This window comes from Cygnus atratus, chromosome 25, assembly GCF_013377495.2.
Source record: "Cygnus atratus isolate AKBS03 ecotype Queensland, Australia chromosome 25, CAtr_DNAZoo_HiC_assembly, whole genome shotgun sequence".
In the NCBI taxonomy this organism is placed as follows: Eukaryota; Metazoa; Chordata; class Aves; order Anseriformes; family Anatidae; genus Cygnus; species Cygnus atratus.
Window position 1 is genome coordinate 881970 of NC_066386.1, and position 25591 is coordinate 907560.

A 25591-nucleotide genomic window follows, 5' to 3' on the forward strand; every position below is an offset into this window, starting at 1 on the left:
CCCAGAAGCTACCTCAGCTCCCCCTGGGTCAGCTCAGTCCCACCACCCTCCTTACGCCCACCCCACCCACCCATGCAGGGCAGACCCATCTCTGGCTGTGCATTCGGGGTGCTCGCCCCCAGCACCCACAAATACGAGCGACCACCCCCAGGGACCCTGCTCCCACCCGGCAGGGCAGGGCACAAGGCAGTGGGCCCAGCACCAATACCCTGCGTGCAACGAATGAACCCAGGGGTGCAGCCCTGAGCCCCCCTGCACCAAACCCCTTCCTCCCCCCGACACAGCCAGAATCCATGCGGGGAAGAGGCCGGGGGACACAGAGCCAGCGCAGAACGAGCTCAAACTGCAGTGATGACTGCACGAAGCACCCCTTTGCCTATACCACACACAGCCCACCCTACAGGCACACCTTACAGCTCCCCTTCCCCGGGATCACCCGCAGGATCAGGACCTGCCCAAATCCCTGCGCACCGAGCCACGGCCATGAGGAGCAGGGACGGGAGCTCGGCCCGAGGCTGCTGCTCGGCTCGCTGCGAGCGCTCGGGCTAATGAGCGGGAACACATCTGTTGGTTGCTGACAGTAGGGCTGTTTGGGAATGTTTTGATTAAACATTTTTCACAGAAAATTCCAACTCGTTGAGAATGAATTCATTTGCCTGAAATAATTGGTCCGGGTAAGTTTTCCAGTTAAAGGAAAAGGACTGAAGAAAAACACGGTGGAATATGACTTCCTTTAAACTACAGTACATCTTATTGCACAATTTAACTTATAGGGAAGGAACATTAGAACATCAAGTCAATATTTTGAAGTGCTAGCACCAGAGATGCTGCAGCAGCCAGGTAGCTCTGTAAACTTTCCCCCAGCTCCGGAGAAAAAAAGTTGAGTTTTTACCCTGCCCAAGATGGGAAACATGCATGGAAGCCTCTGTTCTCACAGAAAATCACTGGCAGCAGCTTCTGCCACCAGGGCAGCCATGCCTGGGGGAGGTGGGAGCTCCTGCAGCCCCCACCCCAAGCCCTGCAGCAGCCCCCAGACCTGCTACCAGCAGCTGCTTGCCCAGGGCAAAGGGGGGCCCCCAGCTCCCAGCCCCCTGCCCAGCACCTTGCAGCTCTCAGGCACAACGCACTGGAGAAAGACAAGAGGAAAACCAAACGAACCAACGCAAAACAAACCAAAAAGAATAATAAAATAAAATAAAATAAAATAAAATAAAATAAAAATAAAATAAAATAAAAATAAAATAAAAACCCACCACGCATTTCTGGGCAGCAAAGCCCACACCTGTGCGAGTGGAGTCCCGGCATTCGAGCACAGCCTGGGCTTGCCGGGCAGATATTGCCACCGTGTGGGCAGGGCTCGCCAGCACCGGCCCCAGCCCCAGCCCCAGCCCCGAGGGCTCAGCCTGGCCCTCGCCAGGTTCCTCCTGGGCTCGGGGCTGCGGGGATGGCTGCGAGGAGGTCGGTGTTGGATGCTCAGCGAGGGCCTCCGGGGAAATGACAGCCCCAGTCCCTCCTGGCCACAAAACCCATGGAAAAAAATAAGTTGGGGTCAAATAAAAAGCTGCTGCTGCGTGGGCAGACGGGTTAGGCAGAGTTGGAGGAGGCAGATGCAGATAAACCTGTGCGTACACGTGTGTGAGCTTGGTTGCATCGCCCCCGCCAAAGCCCCCAGGTGCAAGAGGCTCGTGGTGGGGCTGGGAAGGGACCTCGGGCCCCAGCATCGCCCCTCTGCCCTCCTGGTCTCCAGAAAACACGTGGGGATGTGCCTGCAGGACGGGGGCTCCAGGAAATAAGAGCTTGTTTATTTGTTTTTATAGCCTTTTCACTTAAAAGTTTTTATTGTTTATTAAATGCTTTTATTGTTTATTTGAAAATACGTTTTATTTTTAAACACACCAGTGCTGACCTGAGTGGGGAGGGAGTGGGGTGCCAGCCACCCCCGAGAAGCAGCAAATGCAGGGGAGGAAAAGTGCTGGAGCAAGAGTGCTGGGTGGGCTTGGGGCTCCCCCCACCAGGCCAGAGGTGGCACCAGGAGCCCTGCCCCTGCCAGTGGTCTGGGGAACTGGAAAGATCCCAGAGCCAGCGAGGGGGTGCTGCAGAACCAGCCCCAGAAACCCTGCTCCCAGTGCAGGGCAGGAGGAGAGGTACTGGCTCTGCCCACGGGCAGGCACCGTCCGCGTGGGACATCTGCAGCGAGGATGTGCGCAGGGTGAGCGAGGGTTATGAAATGCTTCATAAATTCAGGTGTTTGGAGCCTTGTAAAAGGGGAGCAGGATGTGCCCTGACACCATCTGCAGCCCAGGAACATCTGGGATTAACCAGAAAAAGCATCCCCTCTTTCCCAGGCCACCCAACAGCACCTGGAGGTCAGGGCTGTGCGTTGGAGAGGCTGAGGGACGTGGGGTGGCACCCACGGACACCCCAAGGTGCTCGGTTCAGGCCATGCCCCAGCTGCCTGGGGCCGTTGTGTCCCCCTTTGCCCCCCCATACACAACCTGGCTGTGGGGCAGTGAGATGTGGGCAAGGAGGCCCAGGGCTGTGGGGCAGCGATCCTGCAAACCATTCCTGTCACTGCATGGGTGACCGGGTTTGCAACCAAAACCAAAGGGTGCTGCAAGGCAGAGGTGTGCTGAGACCCCCCCACGTCATGGCCCAGACAAGATGCTCTGCACCCAGGGCACCGTCCCAGCAAAGCGCTGTGGGAATTGGCGGGGGAGAGCGACACAAAGCATTGGCACATAGAGGCAAAACAGCTTACGTGGGCCCTGGGGAGGGCCAGCCTCGTGAGGACAACGCCGCGCTAACGCTTTGGCAGTAAATACAACAGCAGCTTCTTCCTAGCAGCCTTTTGGTAGGCATTTGACCCAACTCCAGTCAATCTAACATCGTTACACTGCAGTTAATGTCAGTTTGAAAGTGCTTTTATAGCTGAAACACTGCTGTACTTAATGTAAACACGGAGGTTATGAGTATTCCTGCATTGACACGGGAGGTTGTGCTGATTAGCTTAAATCACTGTCATGTGGTATTAGTTAAAAGGATGTAAAAAGCAGCATCTGAGGCTGTCCGCTATGCAGAGCAGAGCTGGTGGAGGGAGGCAGGGGCCGGGACTGCTGACACAGCTACGGCTGCAGAGCCCTGTGGGGTAGGTGCCCACCCCACCACCAACGGGGGCTTTTAGCAGCGGGGATAGGGATGGGTCTGCTCTGACGGTGGAGAGAGCACGCAGTGAGCAGCGCTGCCACCGGCACCCTGCTGGGCTCAGCACGGGGACACAGGGACTGGGGAGGGGGCGGCTGCGTGGTCCCATCCCATGGGGGGGCAGCACCCAGTCCCACAGCCAGCCGGGCCCCATCCTGCAGCTCCGGGGTCACCTGCACTGGACCCAAAAGCTGGGACTGAGCGCACAGCACCGGGTGCTGGGGTTTGCGTGGGTGCTTTCACAGCCCCCGTCACAGCATCTCCCCACAGCGCCTTGCCTGCACCTTATCCCCACCGAGCCCTGCCGGGGCTGCCCAAGGTAATGCGGAAAAACTCCACAAAGCAGAGGTGCAAGCCCAGCACCGCAGCCACCCCAGGACCGATGGCCGTCCCTCCACCCAGGGCGTTACGCTGCAGGAAAAGTCCTCCAGCAGGAGCAGGGCCTTCGGGCCCCTTGGCTGGGCTTCAGCAGGCAGAAAGCAGGAACGAGGGCCTTGGCAAAGCTCCCCAGCTGATCCAGATGGAGGCAGGATCAGCCCCTCCGCAGGAACGGTCTCCTCAAAGCGCCCAGACCAGCGGAGCTGCGCCTGGACATGCACCAGGGCAGTGGGGCAGGATGGGGGCAGGAAACGTCCCCTTCCCGTGGAAAACGCAGCACGAAACGTGGCCCTGCGAGCACCCCAGAGCCCTCCGCTGCCTGCCCCCCTCCCGTGGCCCCCACCTTCCCCCTGTCCACTGGGAAAACGCCGCAGCGTCCTTCCCCTTCCACGGCCAGGGGTTTTTGAGAACATTTATAAAGATCTCATTGTTGAAAGGCAAAATGGGATCTCCTTTCCTTTTACCTTCCAGGGCAGCCCTAACCCCTCTCCCCTTGTACAAAAACACACAGGAAAGGGGTTTCTTTTCTGCTTGATTAGATTCAAAGGGATCTTTGTCTGGGGGTAGGTAGGGAAAAGCCCTCCCCCACCTCCCTTTTGACCCTCAAGACTCTGTCTGGTTTTGTTTTAAACCAAGAGAGACAGCGCCGCACCCTTGGGACGTTAGAAATACAGGTCCTGGGGGACAGCAGGGGTGGCCCCGCTCCACTGCCCTGCTCGGCAGCTCCGGATGGGGCGACCCCGCGCTCCCGCAGCCCACCGGAGCAGGAGCTGGCCTCTGGTTGCGGAGGGTTTTCCCCCAAGAGCCCCCCCAAAGCCTTTCCTCCGCTCCCCTCGCCGTTCAGATATTCCAGAAGGCTCCTAAAGGAGCCCAGCCACCAGCAGGGTCAACCGGCAGCCGCAACCCCGGGGCAGCAGCAGGGGTTTGCAGCCCCCCTGCTTGGAGCAAGCAGTGGGGGGGCCCTGCCCCAGGAGCTGCCCCCTCCTCCTCCTGATCCCAGTGCCCCCCCCCCCCCCCAAGAAAAAAGAGATCACGGATCCCCACAGCAGCACTTTGCACACGTGTGCTCCATGCGAGTGGCTGCGCACACGCACACGAGCACCCATCAAGCGTGCGAGCGCTGCTGCGCCCATCGCTGCATGCAAAAAGTTGGAAACGCAGCAAACGCAGCAGCTGCCAGGGAGCTTTCCTTCTGCCTGGATTTTTCTCCCATTAAAAAAAAAAAAAAAATCTATTTTGTAAACCGTGTACCTCTTCTTATCTTCACTGGCAATTAATTTCAAGGAGGGGTGTTCAATTTTGACAAGGATTCAAACATTTTAATATTTGAAGAGGGGGGAAAGAAGTAGGACATTAATTATTCAGGTATTAGTAGGTATGATGAAAGCATAGCCCAAACGATTTTCTGTCACAAACTGCTATTAATGGATTTTTTTTTTCTCCTCCACGGAAGTGTTTTGCAAAGATTGAGTACCGGAGTTGTTCCTGAAAGAATAAGTGCTGAAATGATCGTTATAATTGTAGGAGCAGTAGGAATTAATAATGAAAATAAAGGAAATTGGAGCATAAAACAGACGAGAATCTCCACTATAACTGCATGATTAAAAAACAAATATAAAATATTGCAAGTTGGGGAAATATCCCCAAATCACCCCATTCGGGGTCCCGACCTGTACCCCAGAGTCCCACACCCTGACCTGCACCCCGCAGGTGGGACTTGGGGGGGGGGGACACCGTTGGGCAGCCCATTACCAACTGAAAGGGGCTTCTCCCCCGCCCCCCCCGGGCAGCACAGCTGGACCAGCCACAGCTGGGGGGAGCACAGCTGGTCCCGGCCCAGGGTTCACAGAGTTCACACCGCCGAGATTTTCGGGAGAGATAGGGGAAAGCTGACACCCGGGGGAGCCCCCGCAGCCAGGGTGAGCAGCCGGTCCCCAAACCCCGGCGCTGCCTTACGGCCCCGCAGAGGGGGCCGGGGGCAGCCAGGTGACAGCCCCCAGCCAGCCCAGGGCCCCCCCGGGATGCTGCTGGGCACTGCGTTGCTCCTCTCCCCCACCCTCTGGCCCCACAGCCCCCCGACAGCACCCAGGACGGCCACCAGCCACCCCGCAGTGACACGGGTGTCCCCGAGCAGGTCTTGGGGTGCAGGCAGCGTTCTGGCATGTGCAGCCCTCTCCCTTGGGGCACCTTCCAGGACAGGGAGTCCCACCTGGGTAAGCATTGGGAAAAATGTGAATTAGCAGGAAAAAATATGCAAGTAAAGAATGGGGGTTATTTGGAAGGTGGACGGGAGGGAAGCACCTCTGCTCCAAAGCACCCCCACAGGGGATGCAGGAGGATGCTCAGTGGGGTGGGGGGATGGCAGCACCCCACACCCCCGCACCCGACCCCCCTACGCTCTCACCGGCCCCCAGGGACACGAGCTGCTCCCACGTGCGTCCTCGGAGCTTCCTGCTCCCAAAATGCAGCCGCTGGGCTCGCCTTCCTTCCTCCTTACCGCCGTTTCTGCTTGTGCAGCATGGGGCGAAATGACACCAAAGCCTGTGAGCGAGATGCTAGGAACATACAGAATCAGTCTGAGCTGAGGGTATAAAATTACAAATCTAACAGCAGCATTTTTGTTATTTCCCCGACCCCCTACCCCCCCAAGCCACCGCTGATGAGAAATTAAGGAACAGTTTGAAACGAATCCTCGACTCAGACCTTTACCACAAGCCGAGGGGGGCTCCTCGTCACGTTGCAGCCGCCGAGCGAAACGTGGCCCCCGCCGCCTCGGGCCCCGCACTCTGCTCGGGGAGGATCGATTTCAGAGCATATCCCGACGGGTCGCTCCCTTTTTATGGCACGCCGCTCTCGTGCGGGATCCCAAGTTTCCTACACGACTCCTTCAGTTATTGGGGAGGGGGGGTTAACCACTGTAACGAATGGTTAATTACAAGCAGTCGCCCAGGCGGTTGCTGGCATTTCCAGCTGATGAGAAGTCTGTGTGATCCCAGCCTGCAAACTGTAGGAAAAGCTGGGAAGGAAGGAACCAGCCCGGCACACGAGGCCCCGCGCGTGGAGGAGCCGGAGCCTCGTGGGGAGCGGAGCCGGGCACGATGCCGAGGGGCTGTCGGGGTGCAGGGTGCCCACACTGCCTGGCCCTGCAGCCCTGTGGGGCCCCCCACGCCCCCAGCCCGCTCAAACCCCCAGGGCCTGGAGCAGGGAGCCCAGAGCTCCTCGTCCCCCTCGGCCACTCTTCGCCCCCCACCTGGGGGAGCGCACTGCAGCCCCGAGCAGCCAGATCCGGCCCTAGAAGCTCCCTTTCTGACAAAGGGCAGGAGGAATCCTCCCCCGGTTTTGGGGAAGGGGGAGGATGAGCACAGTTTCCCATATGGCCTCATTTAGGGCAATTTCTTTCAATTGCTAAAAGCATAAACTCCACCTATTGAGCCCGTAGATTTATATGGAACAGCTGAAGGATCCCGCAAAGCGCTTTGTGGGCTGGGCAGGGAGGCTCCCACCTTCCAGAAAGGTTTGCAGAGAATTTCGTGTTGGTGGTGTTTTTTTCAAAAAGCAAGCTCATTTTTTGCCCTTTTTTTTTTTTAAGAGGGAGATATTGATAACACGGGAGTTAGAAAGAGCCTCATAACTCACAATAAACCCTTGTCCATTCCCTTCTATTGACTCCATGTAAACACGGTAAATGAAAGGCCTTCGGTGACACTTAATCCCTCACCCCCCCCCCAGCTCCCCCCTGCCCCCGGCCCGCCCGGGGAGGGGGGGCGCTGCTTTTTTTCTCACAGCTTGCTGCTTTACCGAGCCCCTCCTCTGCTATCTAATTCATCATTAACACCCTGACACTAAACTAAATAAATGCCGCGGCCCCCCGGTGCCCCCCAGCACCTTGCTCTGTGCCCGCGGGTTTTCTCCTGCAGGTTTTGGGCATGGAAGAGCCCCAAACCTGGGGGCTCAGCCCCCCTCAGAACCCGCTCCCCGACAAGGCCTGTGCTGGTCCCAGCAGATAATTAACGTCATTGTTAAATCACCTTCTTTAAAAGATAATAATAATAATAGCAGGGTCATTGGCTGTGATTAGGCCACCGCAGTCTCCCCTCTGCAGCCCGGGTAGCTGCGTCCTGCCCCGCGTTGCTCCCGCTTTCTGCCGGGGCTGGGAGCTCTCGACTTTGCCTTTGGAAATTTTACGTTTTTAAATGGGAGTCATTTTGACTTCGCCTCCTTTCCTCCATGCCAGGAGGGGGTCGAAAAAAGGCTGCAAATCGGTTTCAAATGCCTGAGTGTGTGATTTGCTTATCCATTTTCTTGTGTAATCTGGATTTCCGAGATTTTTAAGGGCAGGGAGGGTTTTTACCTGGCCTCCTGCAGAAGCGAGGGCATGAGACGGTTTTGCAGCAATCGAATAATGCACAGTTATTAATCATAACTAATGAGGTCCTGACTGGGGGTGCCATTCGTTTCTCTTTCCATTTCTCTTGGTTTGGAAAGATAATCTGGGAGATTTCTGCCCAGGAGTGAGCCAGATCGCTGCTCCCCGGGCCACCATCTCTGCCCTCCCGGTCATGTCCCCGAGGCCCTTCCCTACCCTCTGCACAGGTACAAGTCCCTTGTGCTGCTCCTCCTTGTTCTGGTTCTTGTGTTTGGGTCTAAACCTACCACCGCTGCTCTGATGAGCCCTTTCAGTTTGCAGCCGTTTGTCTTTGCTGAAGAATTAAAAATATATCTGAAGTGCTCCTTGCGTGAGGGGCACGAGCTCCTGAGGCCCTCAAAATAGAAACACATGGATGGGGGACGGTCCCTGCGTCCTTGCGTCTGGCCTACAAATTAGACAGAAGTCACTATTGATTTCCGATTAAATGTTTAGGAAAAACGTTTCGTGGGGGAAAAATTTCTCCAGAGGAACACCTAGGCCCGTGCTGCGGCACCGAGCACACGCGCGTGCAACCACCCACGTGCTCGCACGTAGGACGGACACACGCACGTCACCACACGCAGCCCCGCGGTTGCAGCCCCACGGCACTGAGCCCACGCGGGTGTGAGGCCGGGGGCCGGTCCATGCACGCGGGCGTGCGGAGGCGTGCGCTTCGGCAGGGCGCGTAAATAAACACACACAGCCAGATGTGCACGGCGACACGGCCGCGGCTATAAATAGAGCAGTGGCACACGCGCCCTCCGCAAGGCGCACAACCTCCATGGGTGCACACACGTGCACATGCACACACACACACATACACATGTGCACCCCGGGTGTGCAAGCACACGCTCCCCCCGGAGCAAGATCTCACCCCCCAGCTCCCGCACACGTGGGCACACATCAGCCACCCACCCCATGCATGCACACACAAACAGGGCCGAATAGCAGGCAGTTCTGTAAAAAACGTATTTATTTCTCAGCCTAGATTCCATATTGCACGCAGGAATTAACACTTTCATCGTCATATACTTACAACAACTTCAAATAAATAAAGGTACAGGAAATCTAAACAGAAAACCCAAGACAAGGCTGGAAAAGGCGACAGCTCTCTCCTCCCCGCGGCGGACGTTTCGAACACGTGTTCCAGGCCGGGGAGCGGGGAAAGGCGGCGGCGGCAGCTGGATGCGCCCAGCCTGGGCCGGGGGCTCGCAGCCCGCTGGGGCCCGATGCCAGCGAGGACCCGTGGAAGGGGACCAGCTCTGCACCCCCCTTGCAGCAACCCCATGAACAAATCAGCCCTGGAGCCGGGGCCCAGCGGAGAAGCACCCACGACGTGACACTTTTAAACCCACTGGACGGGGACGGAGGGATGTGAGTTTTTAATCCAGCAATGCAAAGCAAGAGCAAAGGTCCCTGAAACCCCCAGCCCCTAAAAAAAACCCTTACAAACCGTGATTACAAAGCACCACACCGTATCCAAGCTGAGATTTTCCTGAGTCTAAAGCTTGCTGCATTTTTAAAAGCAGCACCCTTTATAAAAGTTTTCTTTATTTTTTACAAGAAGATACTTTCTGTTTTCTCCTACCTAGACAAACATTTTTTATGAAACAAAAAGAAAAAAAAAAAAAAAACAGGTTTTGTTTCTCTTGCACCCGTTTGGAAATAAAGCAATCTCACTAACGTCACTATAAAGGTGCCTTTATACCCTTTATGCTGTCCTGGCAATGCAAGTTGAATTTTTGCTCAAAACCAGAACTAGTTTGTTACACTCAAAGCGTCCTCTTCTCCTGGCTCATTGTTTCGTACAGAGGTATTGCTTCTTCCAACAAACTACCGCTCGGGCTTGCTCATTTTTGAAGTCCAAACCAGGCTATTTCAGGTAACAATTTGGGTTTTCTTTTTTTTTTTTCTTTCCTTTTTTTTTTTTTCAGTTTACTTTCGATGCATTGCCACTCCCCTCTCCAGCCTCTTACCGGGTTATTGCTGGCAAGATTATTTTTCTGGATCGCTCAATTTCTTTGAAACATTTAGAAACAAATGGGGGAATTATTGTTATTGTTAATTTCTGCTGTGAACTGGATGTTTCTGCTGCTTGAGGAGCCATTCAAGGTGTGTTTGTGTGGAAAGTTTTGAGGTATCTTTGTATTGTATTCACAGCCCTGCTACAACCCCCTTGCATTATATACAGATGTACACAGCTACACACGCTCGTACTTATGTGTGCGAGCAGAGAAATGTGTACGTGCACAGCACGAGTGCATGTGCACGCACAGGCCGTGTGTTACTAGCCGGGCTCCCACGCGCCCCCGCGTACAAATGCACACATCCACAGAGAGAAATGTCCGTGGGCCTGCACGCGGGGGTGGTGGCTGCTGCCGCTGCCCCGCGCGGCTTGAGGTGATTTCATCCCGCAGAGAAATTCCTGAGTTCTTTGCGCGCCCCTGCCCGCGGCAGCCGGAGCTGCGGATTCCGGTTGCAGCTGCATTTTGCTTTTTGCTTTTCGCTTTTCGCCTTTTGCATTTGGTTTTGGAATTTATTTTTTTTTTCTTGCTTTTCGTTTTTTGCTTTTTGTTTTTTGCTTTTCGGTTTTTGAATTTTATTTATTTTTTTTTTTGCTTTTTGCTCTTCGCTTTTCGCTCGGTAATTCCTGCGCGCTCGCCAGTGGCGCGGAGAGCTGGGGCCGGGGCTTTGCAGCCCGCGGCCCCGCGCCGCCTTTGTGCGGCTCCTCCCGCGGGCACGGCCCCGCACGGCCCCGCACCGCCGCCCCGGCCCCGCGTTCCTTTCGTTTCTCCCGGCACACGCGGTGCTAGTGCGGGCCGGGCGGGTGGGCAACGGGCTCGGCTCGGCTCGGGCCGGCTCGGCTCGGGCCCGACGCGCCCCAAAGGCTCGCGGGGACACCGGGGACCCCCCCGCGGCTGCGGCCGAAGCCCGCCCGGCCCCGGGACACGGCGATTTTGGTCCCGCCGCTGCTCCGGGCGGCGGGCTGAAGTCAACAAAAACCGCAGTTAACCAAAAACCCGCTGCAAACCCAAGTCAAACAAACACCGCTTTTAGCAACAATTCACCAGCTCCAAGAAAAACATCGCTTAATAGATACAAAATACGTTTGACCTTAAAATGCCATTTTTTTACCCGCTGGTGGAATTAAACCAAAAAAATCAAAATCAGCCGTGGCAGATGGGAATATTTTCTTTGAATCCTGCGATGATTCCCCTTCCCCTTCCCTCTCCCTTCCCTTTCCGCGGGACGAGGAGGCCGCTGCGGAGGGCCGGGGGATTGCTCCCAGCGGGAGGGGGGCAGCGGGGGGGGAACGGCGGCCCCGGGCCGGGCCGAAACGCGCTGCGGGATCCCGGCCGCGCCCGCCCGGCCGCGGGCTGCGAACATTTTCTGTTGAAAAGAAGGGGGAAAACCCACCCCCGCTCCCCCAAGCCGCAGCAGCTTTGGTTTGCCTAACGTCTCCGGAACGAGCAGGCTTCAGAGGGCCCGTCGGGCTTTGATGCCAAAGCGGGGTGGAAATCACATCAGAAATAGTCAAAAGAGCCAGTTACAAAGACAGTGGTTTGCAAGAAAAGTTAAACTGGGATATGATTTCCTCTGCAGAGAGGAGAGACATTCCCCCCACATTCTTCCCCGCATTCCACTTCGGAGCTCGGGAGAGATCAAATTGTCCATCTGTACTCTATTGCTAATGCTCCTGGATCCTATTTCTTGTGCCCGTAAAGCTTTTACAGGCCTGCTACCTTTAGGCTAGCACAGTTAGGGTTATTATCCAGCAAACAACTCACTTTTTTTTTTTTTAATATACATGCAGCAGTTTCAGATAACTTCCTCTCAAAGCCTCCTGTTTTCTTTTAGCAAACAGAATTTCCTGGTCTTTTTAAAGTTTGTGTTTTCTTCCTGTCTCTTAAGTAGACAGAAAACATTACATTGCTATTAATATAGTTATTTGGACTAGCTGCTCCCAATTTCGCCGGGATTGACTCGGGCCGAAAAGGAGTGTTTATGCTGCATGACATCATTATTTCTCTCTGCGTGTGATTATTATTACTTTAATCCACTGCATTTATGGAGGCAAGGGGAGAAATCGGCTCTATTCTTTCCTCGTTTCAGCGGTTTTTGGCTTCCGGGGGTGGGGAGCGGAGCGCGGCCGGGGCGGGGAAGGGGCGACGCTGCCGGCCGGGGCGAGCTCGGCCCGGGGGGACCCCCCCGCGCCCCCACCTGGCGCCGCGCCCCCGCCCCAAGCCCGGCGCTGGGAAAAAAGCGGAGAGCCCGGGGGCGAGGGGTCGGCGCCCCCCCGGTCCGAGCGCTCCTTCCAGCATCGCGGAACCGGCCCCGGGCCCCGGCGCACGGGGGGGACCGAAACCTCAGCCCCGGCCCGAGCGGGGAGCCCCCGCCCGGCCCCCGCACCCGCTCAGGGCCCCGCACCCGGCCCGGGCCCCCCTCGCCGGCAGAGCCCGGCCCGGCCGCTCCCGGGGCTCGGCATCTCGGGGCGGCCCCGCGCCCCCCGCCCGGCCCCGCGCCCCCCGCCCGGCCCCGGCCCCGGCCCCGGCCCCCGCCCGCCCTGCGGCTCGCATCTGTTGCGTGTAAACCTTTCCTCCGGGCCGTCCGCGGTCCTTAGAGATCCTCCAAGCTATAGCCCCGGAATTTGAGGCTGGGGGGCACCGGGATGGCGTTGCCCCCCAGGTGCCAGCTCCACAGCGGGTGAGTTTTGGAGAGGGCCCAGGAGTTTTTGACCCCCAGGGAGGAGGCAGGACACAGGTCCCCATCTTCCCCCACAACCAGGGAGGGAATACAGGGGAAGTTGCCCATGAGGCTGAAGGAATTCCGAGGCGGGGTTGGCCCGGCGCTGCCGAGGCGTTTGCAATGAGTGTTTCCCTTTTTGGCATTCCTCCTTTGAGTCTTTTGTGGCCTCCCTTTAGAGGAGCTCTGTTGCCTTTCTGCCTCAGCGCCTCTGGCAAGGCGTCTGCGCTTGGCATTCCTTTCCGAGCCATTGCCTTTCAAAGCTTTGTTTGACAAGGTGCTGGGGCTCTCTGCTCTTTTGGAGCCGGGGGATTTGAGCTCTGCAGCTTTGCAGGGCTCCGTCCTCCCTCCGTGGCGCAAACTTTTCCCGTCCACGTTGAACCCCTTGGCGTAACACCACAGCTTGGACTGCCGGATGAGCCTGTCAAAGTGCTCCCGCCGGGGCTCCCCCGCCTCCCCGGGGGGCGCCGGGCCGAGGCTCCCCGCCAGCTCCGGGGCCGGGGGCTGCGGGGCCGAGCCCGGGGCCGGCTCTTGGGAAGCCGCTCGGCCGGCTAAAGCTTCGCTCTGCCTCTCTGCTTGGTCACTGGGGCCTAACGAGGCTCTATTGTTCGAGGCATCTTTGTGCAAATCCTTCCCTTTGGCGCAGGGCTCTGCGTCCCCAAAGCCGCCCTCCTTTTGTTGAGGGTCCCCCACAGGGGTGCTGCTCGGGGAGGGAGGGGGAGAGGAGGAGGAGGAAGAGGAGGAGGAGGAGGAGGAGGAAGAGGAGGAGGAGGAGGAAGAGGAGGAGGAGGAGGAAGGGGAGGCCTCCTGCTTTGCGTACAGCTCCGGCTGCGGCTGGGCCCCCGAGCCCAGGGCTGGAGCCGGGCTCAAACTTTCCGAAGTTGATGCTCGCAAAGTCCTGGCCCAGAGCTGCTGCGAGAGGAAGAGGAGGTCGGGGTCGGGGCGCAGCGCCTTGCCCGCGCCCGGTGGGGGCTCCACGGGGCGCTCGTCTCCGAGGGGCTCCCGGGGGGGCTGCGGCTGGAAGCGGGGCAGAGCCGCCTGCCTGTACCGGGTGCTCTGCACCGAGTCCCCGCTGCACAGAGAGCTGCTCTCCGACTCCGAGGAGCTGCCCTCCTCGCTGCTGCACGACGTGTCCCCTTCCTCCTCCTCTTCCTCCTCCTCCTCTTCCTCCTCCTCCTCCTCCGACGAGTCGCTGGAGGTGGCGGGGCTGGACCCGCCGAAGTCCAGGCTGGAGTCCGAGTCGCTGGAGTAGCCGGCGGAGGTGCCCTGCCGCTTGGAGCCGGGGAAGGCGGACGAGCGGCCTTTCCGGGCCCCCCCGGGGCCCTTCTCGGCCGGGAAGAGCCCCTTGGCGCAGCAGGGGCCCCGCTTGCGCCGGCCCGGCTCGGCGAGCGCCGCGGGGTGCGCGGCGGGGTGCGCGGCCGCGGGGTGCAGCAGCGCCAGGTCGCGGGGGTAGGCGCCCAGCACGCCGCCGAAGAGCCCGCCGCGCTCCGCCAGCCCGCAGCCCCGGCGGCCCCGCGGGGCCCTCTCGAGGCCGGGGAAGGGCCGGTGGTGGAACGGCTGCGGCAGCAGCGCCGCCGGCGCCGAGCGCGCCTTGGCCAAGGCCGGGGGCAGCTTGGGGCGCCCGGGGGCCGCGGGCGCGCAGCAGGCGCCGGCTCGGCAGGGCGGCAGCAGCTGGGGCCGGGGGCAGGCGAAGAGCTCCCCGGGGTCCGGCAGCAGCAGCTGCTCCCTCCGCTTGCTCTTCCTTTTCCTCTTCCTCCTCCTGGGGCTGAGGCTCTTGCAGGAGGTGCAGAGAGCCTCCAGGTCCGCCTTGGATATGAGCGAGCATTTCACCGCGCGGGTGGGCACCGAGTGGATGGCTTTGAGGGTCCGGAGCTCCTTGAGATCGCAGCGTCGGCTCTTGATCTTTAAGGTTTCCATCTTCTTGCTGATGGTGGTCCTGGGGATATCCTTAAACAGGTCGCTGAGGACCTGGGCCAAGGCAAACATCTGGGTGCCATTGATCTGTAAGTATCCCAAGTTTATCCCTTCGATTTCTTGATAGCCGGCATGAAAATCCCCCGGCCTGGCTTCCCCATTGTAATCCATGGTAGCTGGAACAATTCCGAAGGTCCCTTCGCAGGTCAGGAACATTTTGCAAGGAGCGTTTACTTTGTCTCTTTCAAAGGGGGCATTGAAAATAAGGACATATTTGTTTCCACTCCCTGATCACACATCCCTACCCCTCCGCAGAGGTGGGGGAGGGGGGAGGGGAAAAAAAAAAAAGAAAAAAAAAAAGAAAAAAATCCAAAGCAGCCGATCGCCCCTTCAAACGCTCCGGTCAATGGCTCGCAACATCTTCCAAACACCCAGCTCCTCCCGGGCTGGGGCTCGACTCCTCGTCTTCCCCCTCCCCGGCAAAAAAAAAAAAAAAAAAAAAAAAAAAAAAAGTCAAACATCTCGCATCCTCCGGGCTCCCCCCAGCCAGGTCCCACCCCGCGGCCGCGCACCCCACCTTCCCCTCCGAAAATAACCCGCGGGGGGGGGGGGAGGAGGAGGGGGGGTAGCAACAAGCGCAGCCCCCCCTCCGCTGCGCGAAGCCCCTGAGATGCTTGAGCAAACAAAGCTACCGGCGCGGGGGGGGCGGCAGAAGCGGCAGCGGCGGGGCCGCGGCGAGGCGGGGGAGCCCCGGGGCTCCGTGGCGCTCCCACCTTGGCCGGGCTCCGCTCCCGCGGCCCCGCCGCCGCGGCCGCTTCATCCTGGGAACACCCCGCGGAGCCGGGCCCGCGGCCCGCGCGCTGATTGGGCAGCGGCGCGCCGTGACGTCACGGCCCCCCAACATTTCACACGCACACCCCCGCGCAGCGCGAGCCCCGCGCAAGCCCCGCGCGGCCCCGCGGCCCCGCACCGCACCGCGCGGCCCCGCGCAGCCCCAGAGCCCCGCACCGCGCAGCCCCGCAGCCACGCGGCCCCGTAGCCCCGCACCGCGCCGCGCAGCCCCGCGCAGCACCGCACCGCGCAGCCCCGCACCGCGCCCGCCCGGCCCCCCGGCCAGGGCAGTCCCACACAATAGCCACCGTTTTTTTTTCTTTAAGAAAAAAAATAAATTAAAATGGGGAAAAAAAAAAGCAAAAACAAACAAACAAACCAAAAAAAAAAACCACAAAACGCTGCGTTTTCGAGGTAGTTTCAGGCTCAGCTCGCCCGGCGCCTCTGCTTTGTTCGGGCTGGGGCATTCCGGCTCAGCTGCGGGGAGGTTGCTGCGCTTTCCAAAAATCTCTCCGAATTCCTCTGGGATGGGTGTGTGTGCGTGCACGTATATAGTTAATAAACCGTGCAAGGTTTTACTCTAAGCGAGTTGTTCAAAACGATTGACTCTGCAACAATTCATCGTGCAACCCGGAGTGGAATGCTTATTAATTGCCAATTACTGTATTTATGATCTGGAATGAGCACGGACTGGAGCTTAGAATCAACAATAACATCGGCAACAGTGCAAATAAAAGCAATGCAAAGATACTCATATTCCTTTTTACTCACACGCTTGCCTTATTCACTTTTCACCTTTTTCTTCCAAACTCTGTCTTTAAAAAAAAAATGAAATGAAAGAAAAAAGAAAGAAAACGAAAAAGAAAAAAAAAGAGAGGAATAAAAAGAAAAGGAAATTCATTTGCATGCCTTTGTGCGCTGCTTAACTTTATTTCAAACTTTCAGTCCCAAGACTTCTTCGGCATTTGGTAGCTCGCTCCTGCCTTACAAACCAGATGCCGTTTTCCCAAAAGGAGGATTGCAGATTTCTGTCTCTAAGGGAGGGTAAAAAACCCACCCTCACCCAGCCCGGAGCTCCATTGTCCCGTCCCTTCTATTTCTTTATAAACCTGGAGCTACTTGAGCGAAGGGCGTGCAGCCGCGGAGGCTGGACCGAGTGATTTTAACTCTCTGCTCAGGAGGCTAATTTTGGGGAAACAGTTACCTCGGAAACCTTTTTGGGGGAAGGGAGGCTGCAGCTCTGCAGCGCATGCTGTTCCCTTTTAAGCTTCGTCTGTCTCCCACATGAAAAGTTGCTTTTAGTCTTCCTCTCCTTTTTTGTGGTTCAAATGGCAAAATCTGAGTAATTTGATAATAATAATTTGTTAAACTATATGTACAATCAACCACAAATGATCCCGATTTAGAAACAATCCCATAGGAGGAGGAGGAGGAAGCACATTCCTGACTATGTGTGTAAAAAAAAATTAAAATAACTCCAACATCGCCTTTAATTTGGGAGCGGAGATCACCTGATTTGCATTTACCTTCTCGCCGATAGACGAGAGGCAAGCCTCACGCACAGGCGAGCCGATGCCGTATCGATCCTGCTGCAGAAGAAATCAATGGCAGGATTTTTCCCCTTCCTAGCACACATGTGCGCGCACACCCCGCAAACTCGTGGCCTTGCTGAGAAAAGAAAATGCCACATTCTCCAGATCTGGCTGCATTAAACCAGCACATTTCACCCTCGTTTTCCACAGGCAGAGAGTTTCCTGTGAGTAAAGGTCTGCCGTCCAACACAAACACGAAATTCCTCTTTGTTTGGGCAGAGGGGAGGGGGGAGAGTTTGCATCGCGCTGGACGGAACGTGGCCAGTCCGGGGATCCTGCAGCTGGCTGCTGCAGAGGGGCTGCTGTCGGCACAGCTCGCCGCGAGGGACCACGAGAAGTCCTGCTCGCAGCCAGACTGGAGTTTCCCTTTGCAAATAAGAAGGGAGATCCGGCGTATTTTTGTTTCCACAGAAAGCCAGAGCCATTTTACCTATAGGCTGAGCATTGCTCCGTGCCAGACTGGAGGAGGGGAGCGTGGGGTGGAGGGAAGGAGCTGGCATGTAATATCCCTGTCCGATGCAGCTGATGCAGCCGCGGGGTTTATGAGGGGCTCTTGTAAAGAAAATACAAGTTCGAGCAGTGCAATAAACTGCTTCTGACCGCTCGTAGGGCTTTAGAGAGGACACAGAGACCCCTGATCGCAAGCCAGGAGGAAACAGGGCTCACAAGCCGCGCACAGGCAAATGTATAGATACGTCATTTCCCATTAAATCTCTGTCAATAGAAACCCAGATAGACAATATTTTGGCTATGAATAAAGTTCGGTATGGAATATGTGTGCGTGTGCACGCACTGATGTCTCTGTACAGACACAGACAGCTCGACGTGGGGCATGCAGACCCTGCGAACCCACCCATCCATGGTGGTGGGCTGGGTGCTCGCAGCAGGGCCGTGGTTCAGAGGCGCAGGGGTTTCAGTAGCACCGTAACGGCTCCGTGTTTCCCCGTAAGTGTACCTTGCTGCCCCGGCCCTGGGTCACTTACTGTATGCATAATGAGCCCCTTGTCCCTCGCCTTACCACCTTCGATGCTGCTTTATGATTTTGTAGACGAGCTGGAGCTGTTAGGTGTGTGACAGCTTTTACACATACATATGTGCATCGCTACAGTCGGGGCAGGCCTGCTGTGGAAGTGGCCACAGGATGAGCTGTAGGTCTTGGGGTGGGCAGGGGGGGCTCGACCCCAGCCCTGCAGTGCAGCTGCTGAGCCGCGGCCGCTGACCGAGCCCATCCTGGGAATTGGCACTGCTGGCGAGCTGGCACTGTGCACATTTGCATCCAGCCCAGCTCCTGCTCTAGGGGCCAGGGGTGCCAATCCGCCCCCCCGAGGCAGAGGACAATCACCCGGGGGTCACTGCGGTAATGCCACCCATGGGCCCTGGCATGTTTCTGCCTTACGCCTGTCAGTTGGCTGGCAGTTTCCGCAGGAAGCAGGACGAGTTACCAGGTTGTTGGGATATTCCCGTTTCCCAGGATCCTGGCGGTACAGGGTGCACAGCAGCACCCCCCCATCTCCCACCGTTTTCCCTTCCCCTCAGCAGAGGGGTGTTGGAGCCGGGGTACGCGGGCAGTTCAGAGCGAAATAAGAGGAGGGGAGCCTCTCCGGCTACCTTACTGCTGGGGAGCCAGCTTGCTTGGAAAGCAGACCCCAACGCAATGTCCTGAGTGGGTCTAGCTGTGGATGAGGTACAGTTTTGCCTGGCACCAAAGTTCACACGTGAGGACAGGGTGTGGGTGGCTGCTGGTGAGGAGGAGACCGGCACACGTGTACCTGGCCCTCCCCGATGGGCACCAAGCACTGGGAACCAGGCAGCGGGCACCAGCACTGGCTCTGCGGGCTCCAGGTGGGATGGATCCATCCTGCACGGCTCCGTGGAGGTTCTGCACCTCCCCAGCACTGCTGAGGCTCTCGGGCTGTAGGAAGCAAGGAGCCTGCAAACGCCTCCCTCAGCTGGGGCAAGCAGCTGGGGCTTCCTCAGCACCTCGCTTGCTCTTTGACCTGGTGCAAGGGTGCCGGTGGGAATCAAAGGCTGGGGCAGGAAAAAAAAAAGCAAAAAAAAAAAAGCAAAAACCTCCAGAAAACTCCAGATAGGCTTGTGCTGACCCAAGGAGGAAGCATTTTGGGGCTGGGCTCCCGGTACGTCAGGTCTCTCAGCACAGGTCAGGCTGTGGCAGCAAATGGCCCATTTGGGTCTGCTCACACGGCTCAGAGCTCACTCGCGGGTTTCCCAAGTTCACCAGCCTTTGTGGAGAGCCCACCGAGCAAGCAAGGGGGGAGACGTGTGTGAAAGGCAGGTGCAAACAGAACAGGACAGTGCTGGGGGGAGCTGGGGGGAGGGCAGGGGAAAGCACAGAGAGCTTCACAGAGCAGGAGGCACTTAGAGAGGAGCTATGTCCAATTTTCCACAGAAACGGTGATTAGAAACTAGTATTGGTCCCATTTAATTATGTCAATTGCACAAAATCATTTTATTATCTTTCTTTTTCTGGTGGGAAACAAATCCCAGAAAATCAGGTGGCAAAAACAGTGCCAAGATCGCTCCACGCAGAGGGCCTCACAGCAAGGGACAGCCTGAGCGTGCCCCTGTGCAGAACAGGCACCCCTCAGAAAGCACCCACACGGCTGGTCCCATCCTGAAACCCACATGGCGAGGCTGCATCTCCCTGCCAGAGGGGCAGGAAGGGCCTTGTGCTCCCAGTGGGACACTCCACACCTCTGGGGGGATCATGGAGAAGCCCTTTGGCTTGGGTATGAAGGGTTTTTGCAAGGAAAATATTATTATTAATTTAATTTCAAATGGTTTTAGAAGACCCAGAGGCAGCCCACCACGTCTGCAGGGAGCTGAAAGCAGCCTCAGCACCAGGCACTGCCTAAGACCCGTAATATTTTGATCAGAGGCAGTTACTCCTGACAGGCACTTAAACTGTCCGGGATGAAAATATTTCTACAAATCACTTGGTGCACTGGCTTTTTAAACGTCTCTGTAACATTTTACAGGCTACAGGAGGGAGCCAGAGAAGCAGATCCAAACGCCACCAGCCCGGCCCGGCCTGCAGGACAGATGGACGGACAGCCAGCCAGCCAGGCCCGAGTGAAAACGCTGCCTTTGCTTGGGGCTGTGGTGGCTCTGCGACTGCCTCCCTTCTCCAGAACCCACCTCCGTGCTGCCAGCAGCCAGGGATTGCTAAAACGCTCTCAGATGCACTCAAGGGTATAGATATTCCCTCGCCTTCCCATGGGACAGAGTTATTTTTCAGGATTTCTCTCCTTAGAAAGTTTCCTCTCCATGGGCAGTTTGTGATTCATATTGAACCCAACCACCAAAAAATGTTTCTCCATTCTTCATCTAAACCTCAAGCTCATTGCATCGTTATTTACTAGTATTTTAATAAATCCTGCTGTTAATAAAAGAATATGTGAATTTAGCCATTTATTTGTTTTCATGTTTATAATAGGCTTCGGGAAAACCAGTGGCTGGAGAGAAGGGCAGAGCATAAACCTTTGCAGCGCTCTGTATTTGTATGCAACGGGTTTGTATAATTTGCAGCGAATTTGTGCTATGGTGCACGGAGCATTATTAGTAGATGTTTGGTTCTTCGGGGATTTTTCCTTTAGGTGCTACCCCCATGCAAACAAAAGCAGTATTTAGTGACAATTTATAAAGATGCAAATCCCGCTTCGCTCTCTTTTGTTTCAACATACAAAGACAGAAAAGTGTGCTTATTTTGAAAGTAGGCTCAGCTAGCTCTGTTGCAGGCTAGGGCTGTGTGCTGCTGTTGTTCCCTTTTCCTCTAAACAACATGTTTTTAGAAGGAAAAAAAAAATAAAAAAAAAAAAAAAAGAAAAAGTACAAACTCATGAAAACTGGGGGATTTAAACCACCGGAGGGGCCTAGGGAGAGAAATAAATTGCGTCAGACCAAATGGTGCCACTCCAACGACATTTAAAACATTTAGAGAATTGCTTGGAGTAAAACCCACAGATTTACGTGCAAAGAGGGCAGGTCCCAGGAAGCCGCCCCATGCCCGCAGAGGATGTGGGGCCGCAGCGGAGTCGGGGCTGGAGGGGAGAAGGAACGGAGTCGGTGGCTTTTTATCGGCCGAACTGTGTTTTCGCCCTGCTCTGCAGGGTTTTACTGGTGTGGGAGGAGGGTCCCAGCTCAGGGAATTAAAAATGCACCCATCTTTCCCCTTACTTTCACCATCCCAAGGGCACTCTTTCATACTTTGTGCTTTACTTCTATCTTTCTTAATAAACTGTCTTTCAGCATCCTCTAACAAAGAAACCACATTTTCTCGAGAGCAGCTGAAGGAAATTATACAGTAATAAACACTGCCGCTTGAAAAAAAAAAATGTTTGTTTGTTTTCCTAAGCAAATACAACTGAGCAGTTCCAAGAGGTTTCCTTCTCCTGGAGAAATCCCTGCCGAGAGGCGTGCAGGAGGGTGCTGGTGAGCTCGGCAGCTGCCGGGGGTGCGCTGGGAGGCTGGAGGGGGACAACCTCCATTTTCCTGCTGCCTCTCACAAGCTATTTTTTCCCGACGATTTCAAAGATGATTTTTGTGACAGCTGAGTGTGCGCCTTGCGAAGACAAAACAAGGCAAGAGCAACAACAAACAAAACCAAAAACCAAGCAGACTTCTAAGAAGGAGGGACAGTGAGTTTGTAGATTAAAGATTTCATGCCTCTATCTTAAAGCTAGCAGAGAATTTGCATTATTCTTCCGTCGCCTTTTGATGTTTCCCATATTACATTGTGATTTAGTTGTTTCTGCCCTTGTTGTTTAATACAGTCTCTTACTCATTTTACATGGAACAATTATTAATAAAAAAATGCAGATTATTAAATAATAAACCCAGAACATTTTCTCTGTAACAAATTTCAAGCAGAGAAATCTTCATTCTTGCTTTAATTGTGTTTGTTTGTTCCCTTTAAATCTAACCTGGATAAACCAGGAAAAGTCTCAGTATGTCTAACCTACTGATTTACTACTAACGCATGATTGTGTTCACTAGTTCAGTTTAGAATTAAAAGAATGCTGGAAAATATTTTTGTTGCTAAGATAAGCTTAAACCAAAACTATTCCTCACCATTCAATACGTGCTGGTATCAGTAGAAATTAGAGGCAATGCAAGGCAAAAAAGCCACGATCTTTCAGTGCTTTTATAAAACAGAGAATGGTCTTAGATATTGCCTTTTCTCTCAAAGAGCATTTTATATTCTTTGAAAAAAAAACATTTATCAATTCTTATTTAAATTGCACAGCAAACTCATACCTACAACACTTCTTCCTAAGCCTTTAAATGTTATATATTAAAGCAATTATGATTTAAGATTCCTCCGTGAAAGACAAATAGTCTTGGAGCATTTTTAAACTGTCTAAAGTTTCATGTTGTCAAACTTTAAAAGGAAAAACTTTTTTTTACCTTTTACAAAGTATTTCTCCTGCCTGTTATTGATTGACAAGTTTATTATTATTATGAATGGATTCTCCCATTTCCCAGTCCTCTTCAAGGCCTGATGTGGATTGAGAGCCTGACCAGTTGCTTATTGACCCATGATGGCTATACAATGACCCTGCTGCCCCCAGCGTGACCCTGGGACCCCCGAAGGACCCAGCCCAACAGAACAGGGCTCAGATATGCAAAGTTGGAGCTTTATGGGGCTTGGGGAGGGGAGGCGTGATTGCAAGTGGGCGAGGGTTTCATTAACAAAAATGTGTTTATTGTAAATAAAAAGGCAAAGGGGTGTTTAAAGGAACATGTCCTGGAGGATTGCAGCTATCTTCTGTACGGGAAATGCTGGAAGTGCCGGAGCCCTCTTTGCACCAACATGTGCCTAATTGGCGACAATAAAAGGGGAACGGCTGACACTCGCCCTGCTCAGTTTCCTCACTGCCTGGGTGATACTCGGTAAGTGTTGTTCGGTTTCAGAAAGTTACCGAGTTTGCTCAGGTTTGAAATCACAACCTCCTTTAAGGACGCAAACAGAAAATCAGTGAAAATGCCCAGTTGCACCCCAGTTCTTTCCCCTTCTCTCTCTCCATGCATCCGTGTGTGCGGGTGTCTGTGTACGGCTGAACTGGGAAGCTGTAGCCTCGTTTTGTGCTGAGGTCTGGTCATCGTACAAGGAGAGGAAGCGAGGCCTTTAAAATGTAATCAGTGGGGATGAATGAAATAAAAAAGGTTAGAGTGGACATCAGCATTAATATTCACCCTTTGTCTTTTCACGCACTACATGAGGAAATGAAGGGGAAAGGCATCTCCTCCTACCCTTGAAAAACAGCTTCTCTGGCTCGTTACTGTACACGTTTTTGTGTGTGAGTTAATAATCATTTGTGAGAGGTGGTATGCAGCCCAGGGAGCATATGTTTTGTGAAACAGCATTTCGCTCCGTTTCAGAAAGCAGGGGGATCTGCTCTCCTCCCTCGCTCCTTCATTTAATGGAGATACAGTTGTTTAAATAATTTCCCTCTTCCCAAAACAAATGCAGGAGAATGAGAGCTCATTTTTTATCCTAATTGATGGATCACTGAAGACAAGCCTTTGAAGAAAACGGCTGTCAACAGTGGGAGATACCCGGAGCATCTGGGTTAGATAGGTATAAAGCAAAGAGCAACCTGCATTCTTTGCGGGGCTGGATGCTCTCGGATTATAAACCACTGCGATTGCTTTTGATTTCACCATAAAAACAACAGCAGCAGCAGCAAGTTGTTCTGACACTCTCAAAACATCTGGATTGTAAAGTTTGCTGGTTTCTGGCAACAGCAACAATAATAATAAAATCTCTCGCCGTATGGGCAGATCCCCAGGGTTTCGGCTCGACCCGGTCGAGATGTTTGTTCTGCTGTACGTGTGTGTGTGCACATCCCAAATGCTGCAAAGTGATGGGTGCGGGGGATAAGCACACCAGAGCCCTACATCTCCAGAGATAAAAGTTCTACCAATTTCTAATCACGTAAAGAAGGTAATAGGAGATACGGGGGATAGGCAGGGTGCATGTGTTGAAATATTTAGATGAATTTAGATGCAGATCTGGGGCTATGGAGAGGTTGGCACAAAGCTGGCACACAGGAGGATGGAGTCACTTCCAACCATGTGTTCTCTCACACGTCCCGGCTGCAGGGCTGCGCTCGGGTCTGTGCTGGCACGGACACACGGACGTGGACAGAGGTGTGGGGTGAAATGCTGACCCCCAGGTGCCCCCAGCCCCCTCAGGCGTTACTGAAATGTCCTCAGTCCGCTCCATGCCCAGCACGACCTGGGGAGGAGCTGATAGACCTGCTACCGAGCTGGGTCAAACCCTGGGATTTGTGGTGGAAAAAGTTATTGAAAGGCTGCGAGTTGTTCTCAGGCGCGTTCTGCAAATTGCTCGTGTGCTCGGTGTGTGCGGGGGGGGGGGGGGGGGGGGCGGTTCTGTTTGTCCTTATTTCATTTTATGGCTATTTTTTAACACCACTCTACCTCCAGCTGCCAAATGGCTCCGGGTTTTGGGAAGGCACCGAGCTGGCAGCAGCAGCCCGCGAGCCCCTCGCCTTTCCCCCGAGCGGCCACCTCCGAGCCCCGCTCTCTGCGCACCGCCAGGCGGGGGGGCCCCTTCCCGTCCTCACCTCCTGGGGGGCGCCGGGGGGGGGGGGGCTGCTGGCCCCCAGCAGAGCCGGGAAGAAGGCGAAGGCTCCGCCGCTGCCCGGCGCCCCTCGCTGAGCCCCGCTCCCCGAGCGAGCGGGCGCCGGTCCCGGGGGGGGGGCGGCGGTGGTCGAGGGGCTGAGCCTCGGGGGGGGCCGGGGCCGGGGCCGAGGCCGGGGGGGCTGCCGCAGCCCGGGCGTGCTGCGAGGGGGCTCTGCCCACCCGGCCCCGCCGCCCCGAGGAGGGAACGGAGCCCCCAGGGGGCTGGAATGGAGCCCTCGGGGGGGGTGGAAATGGAGCCCCCCGGGGAGGAAGCGGAGCCCCCGGCCCTGGCCACCGCCCCCCCGCTGCTGCCGGGCCGGGGGAGAAACGCGAGCTGCTGGCGCCCCCCGGAGGCCTCCCGCCGCGGGCTGGCCGCGGGGCACGCGTTTGGGGGAAAAAAGGGCCTTTTTAGGCTCGCCCAGCAGAGGTCCCCGGCCGCCTTCCCACGAGCCCGGCCCCGGCCCGCCCGGTGCTGGCGGCCCCGCGGGACGGGGGAGCGGGACGGGGGGGGCGCGGCCGGTCCGTGCGGGACCGCTCTGGGGCGCTGCCGCCCCCCGGGCACTGCGGGTACCGGCAGGGGTTAAATCCGGCACACAGGCTGAGGGAAACGAGCGGCAGGCTGAATTAGAGCCGGGCTGAATTAGAGCGGGGGTGGCACCGGTGAGATTCCGCGGCACAGCCCCAAGCCCAGCCACCTACAGCCTTGTGCCGAAGCACCCTCGGGTGGCCTTGCCCTCGGATTTCGGCCCAGATGTTTGGCACTTGCAGAAAATACGCCGTGCGATCCTACCAAACTGGATGGAAGAACAGTCGAGCATCGAGATCGACAGATCTCAATCAGGACTAAACAGATTTGTTC

At 55.9% G+C, this 25591-nt stretch overlaps 1 protein-coding gene across 1 annotated transcript; it reads right to left on the reverse strand.

Moving 5' to 3' along the window:
- Positions 1-12604: 12604 nt before the first annotated feature.
- On the reverse strand, positions 12605-15003 carry EPOP (elongin BC and polycomb repressive complex 2 associated protein). Its single transcript, XM_035569877.2, has one exon. The coding sequence runs from the start codon at positions 14858-14860 to the stop codon at positions 12605-12607; it is 2256 nt and encodes a 751-aa protein (XP_035425770.1). The 5' UTR covers positions 14861-15003.
- Positions 15004-25591: the final 10588 nt, after the last annotated feature.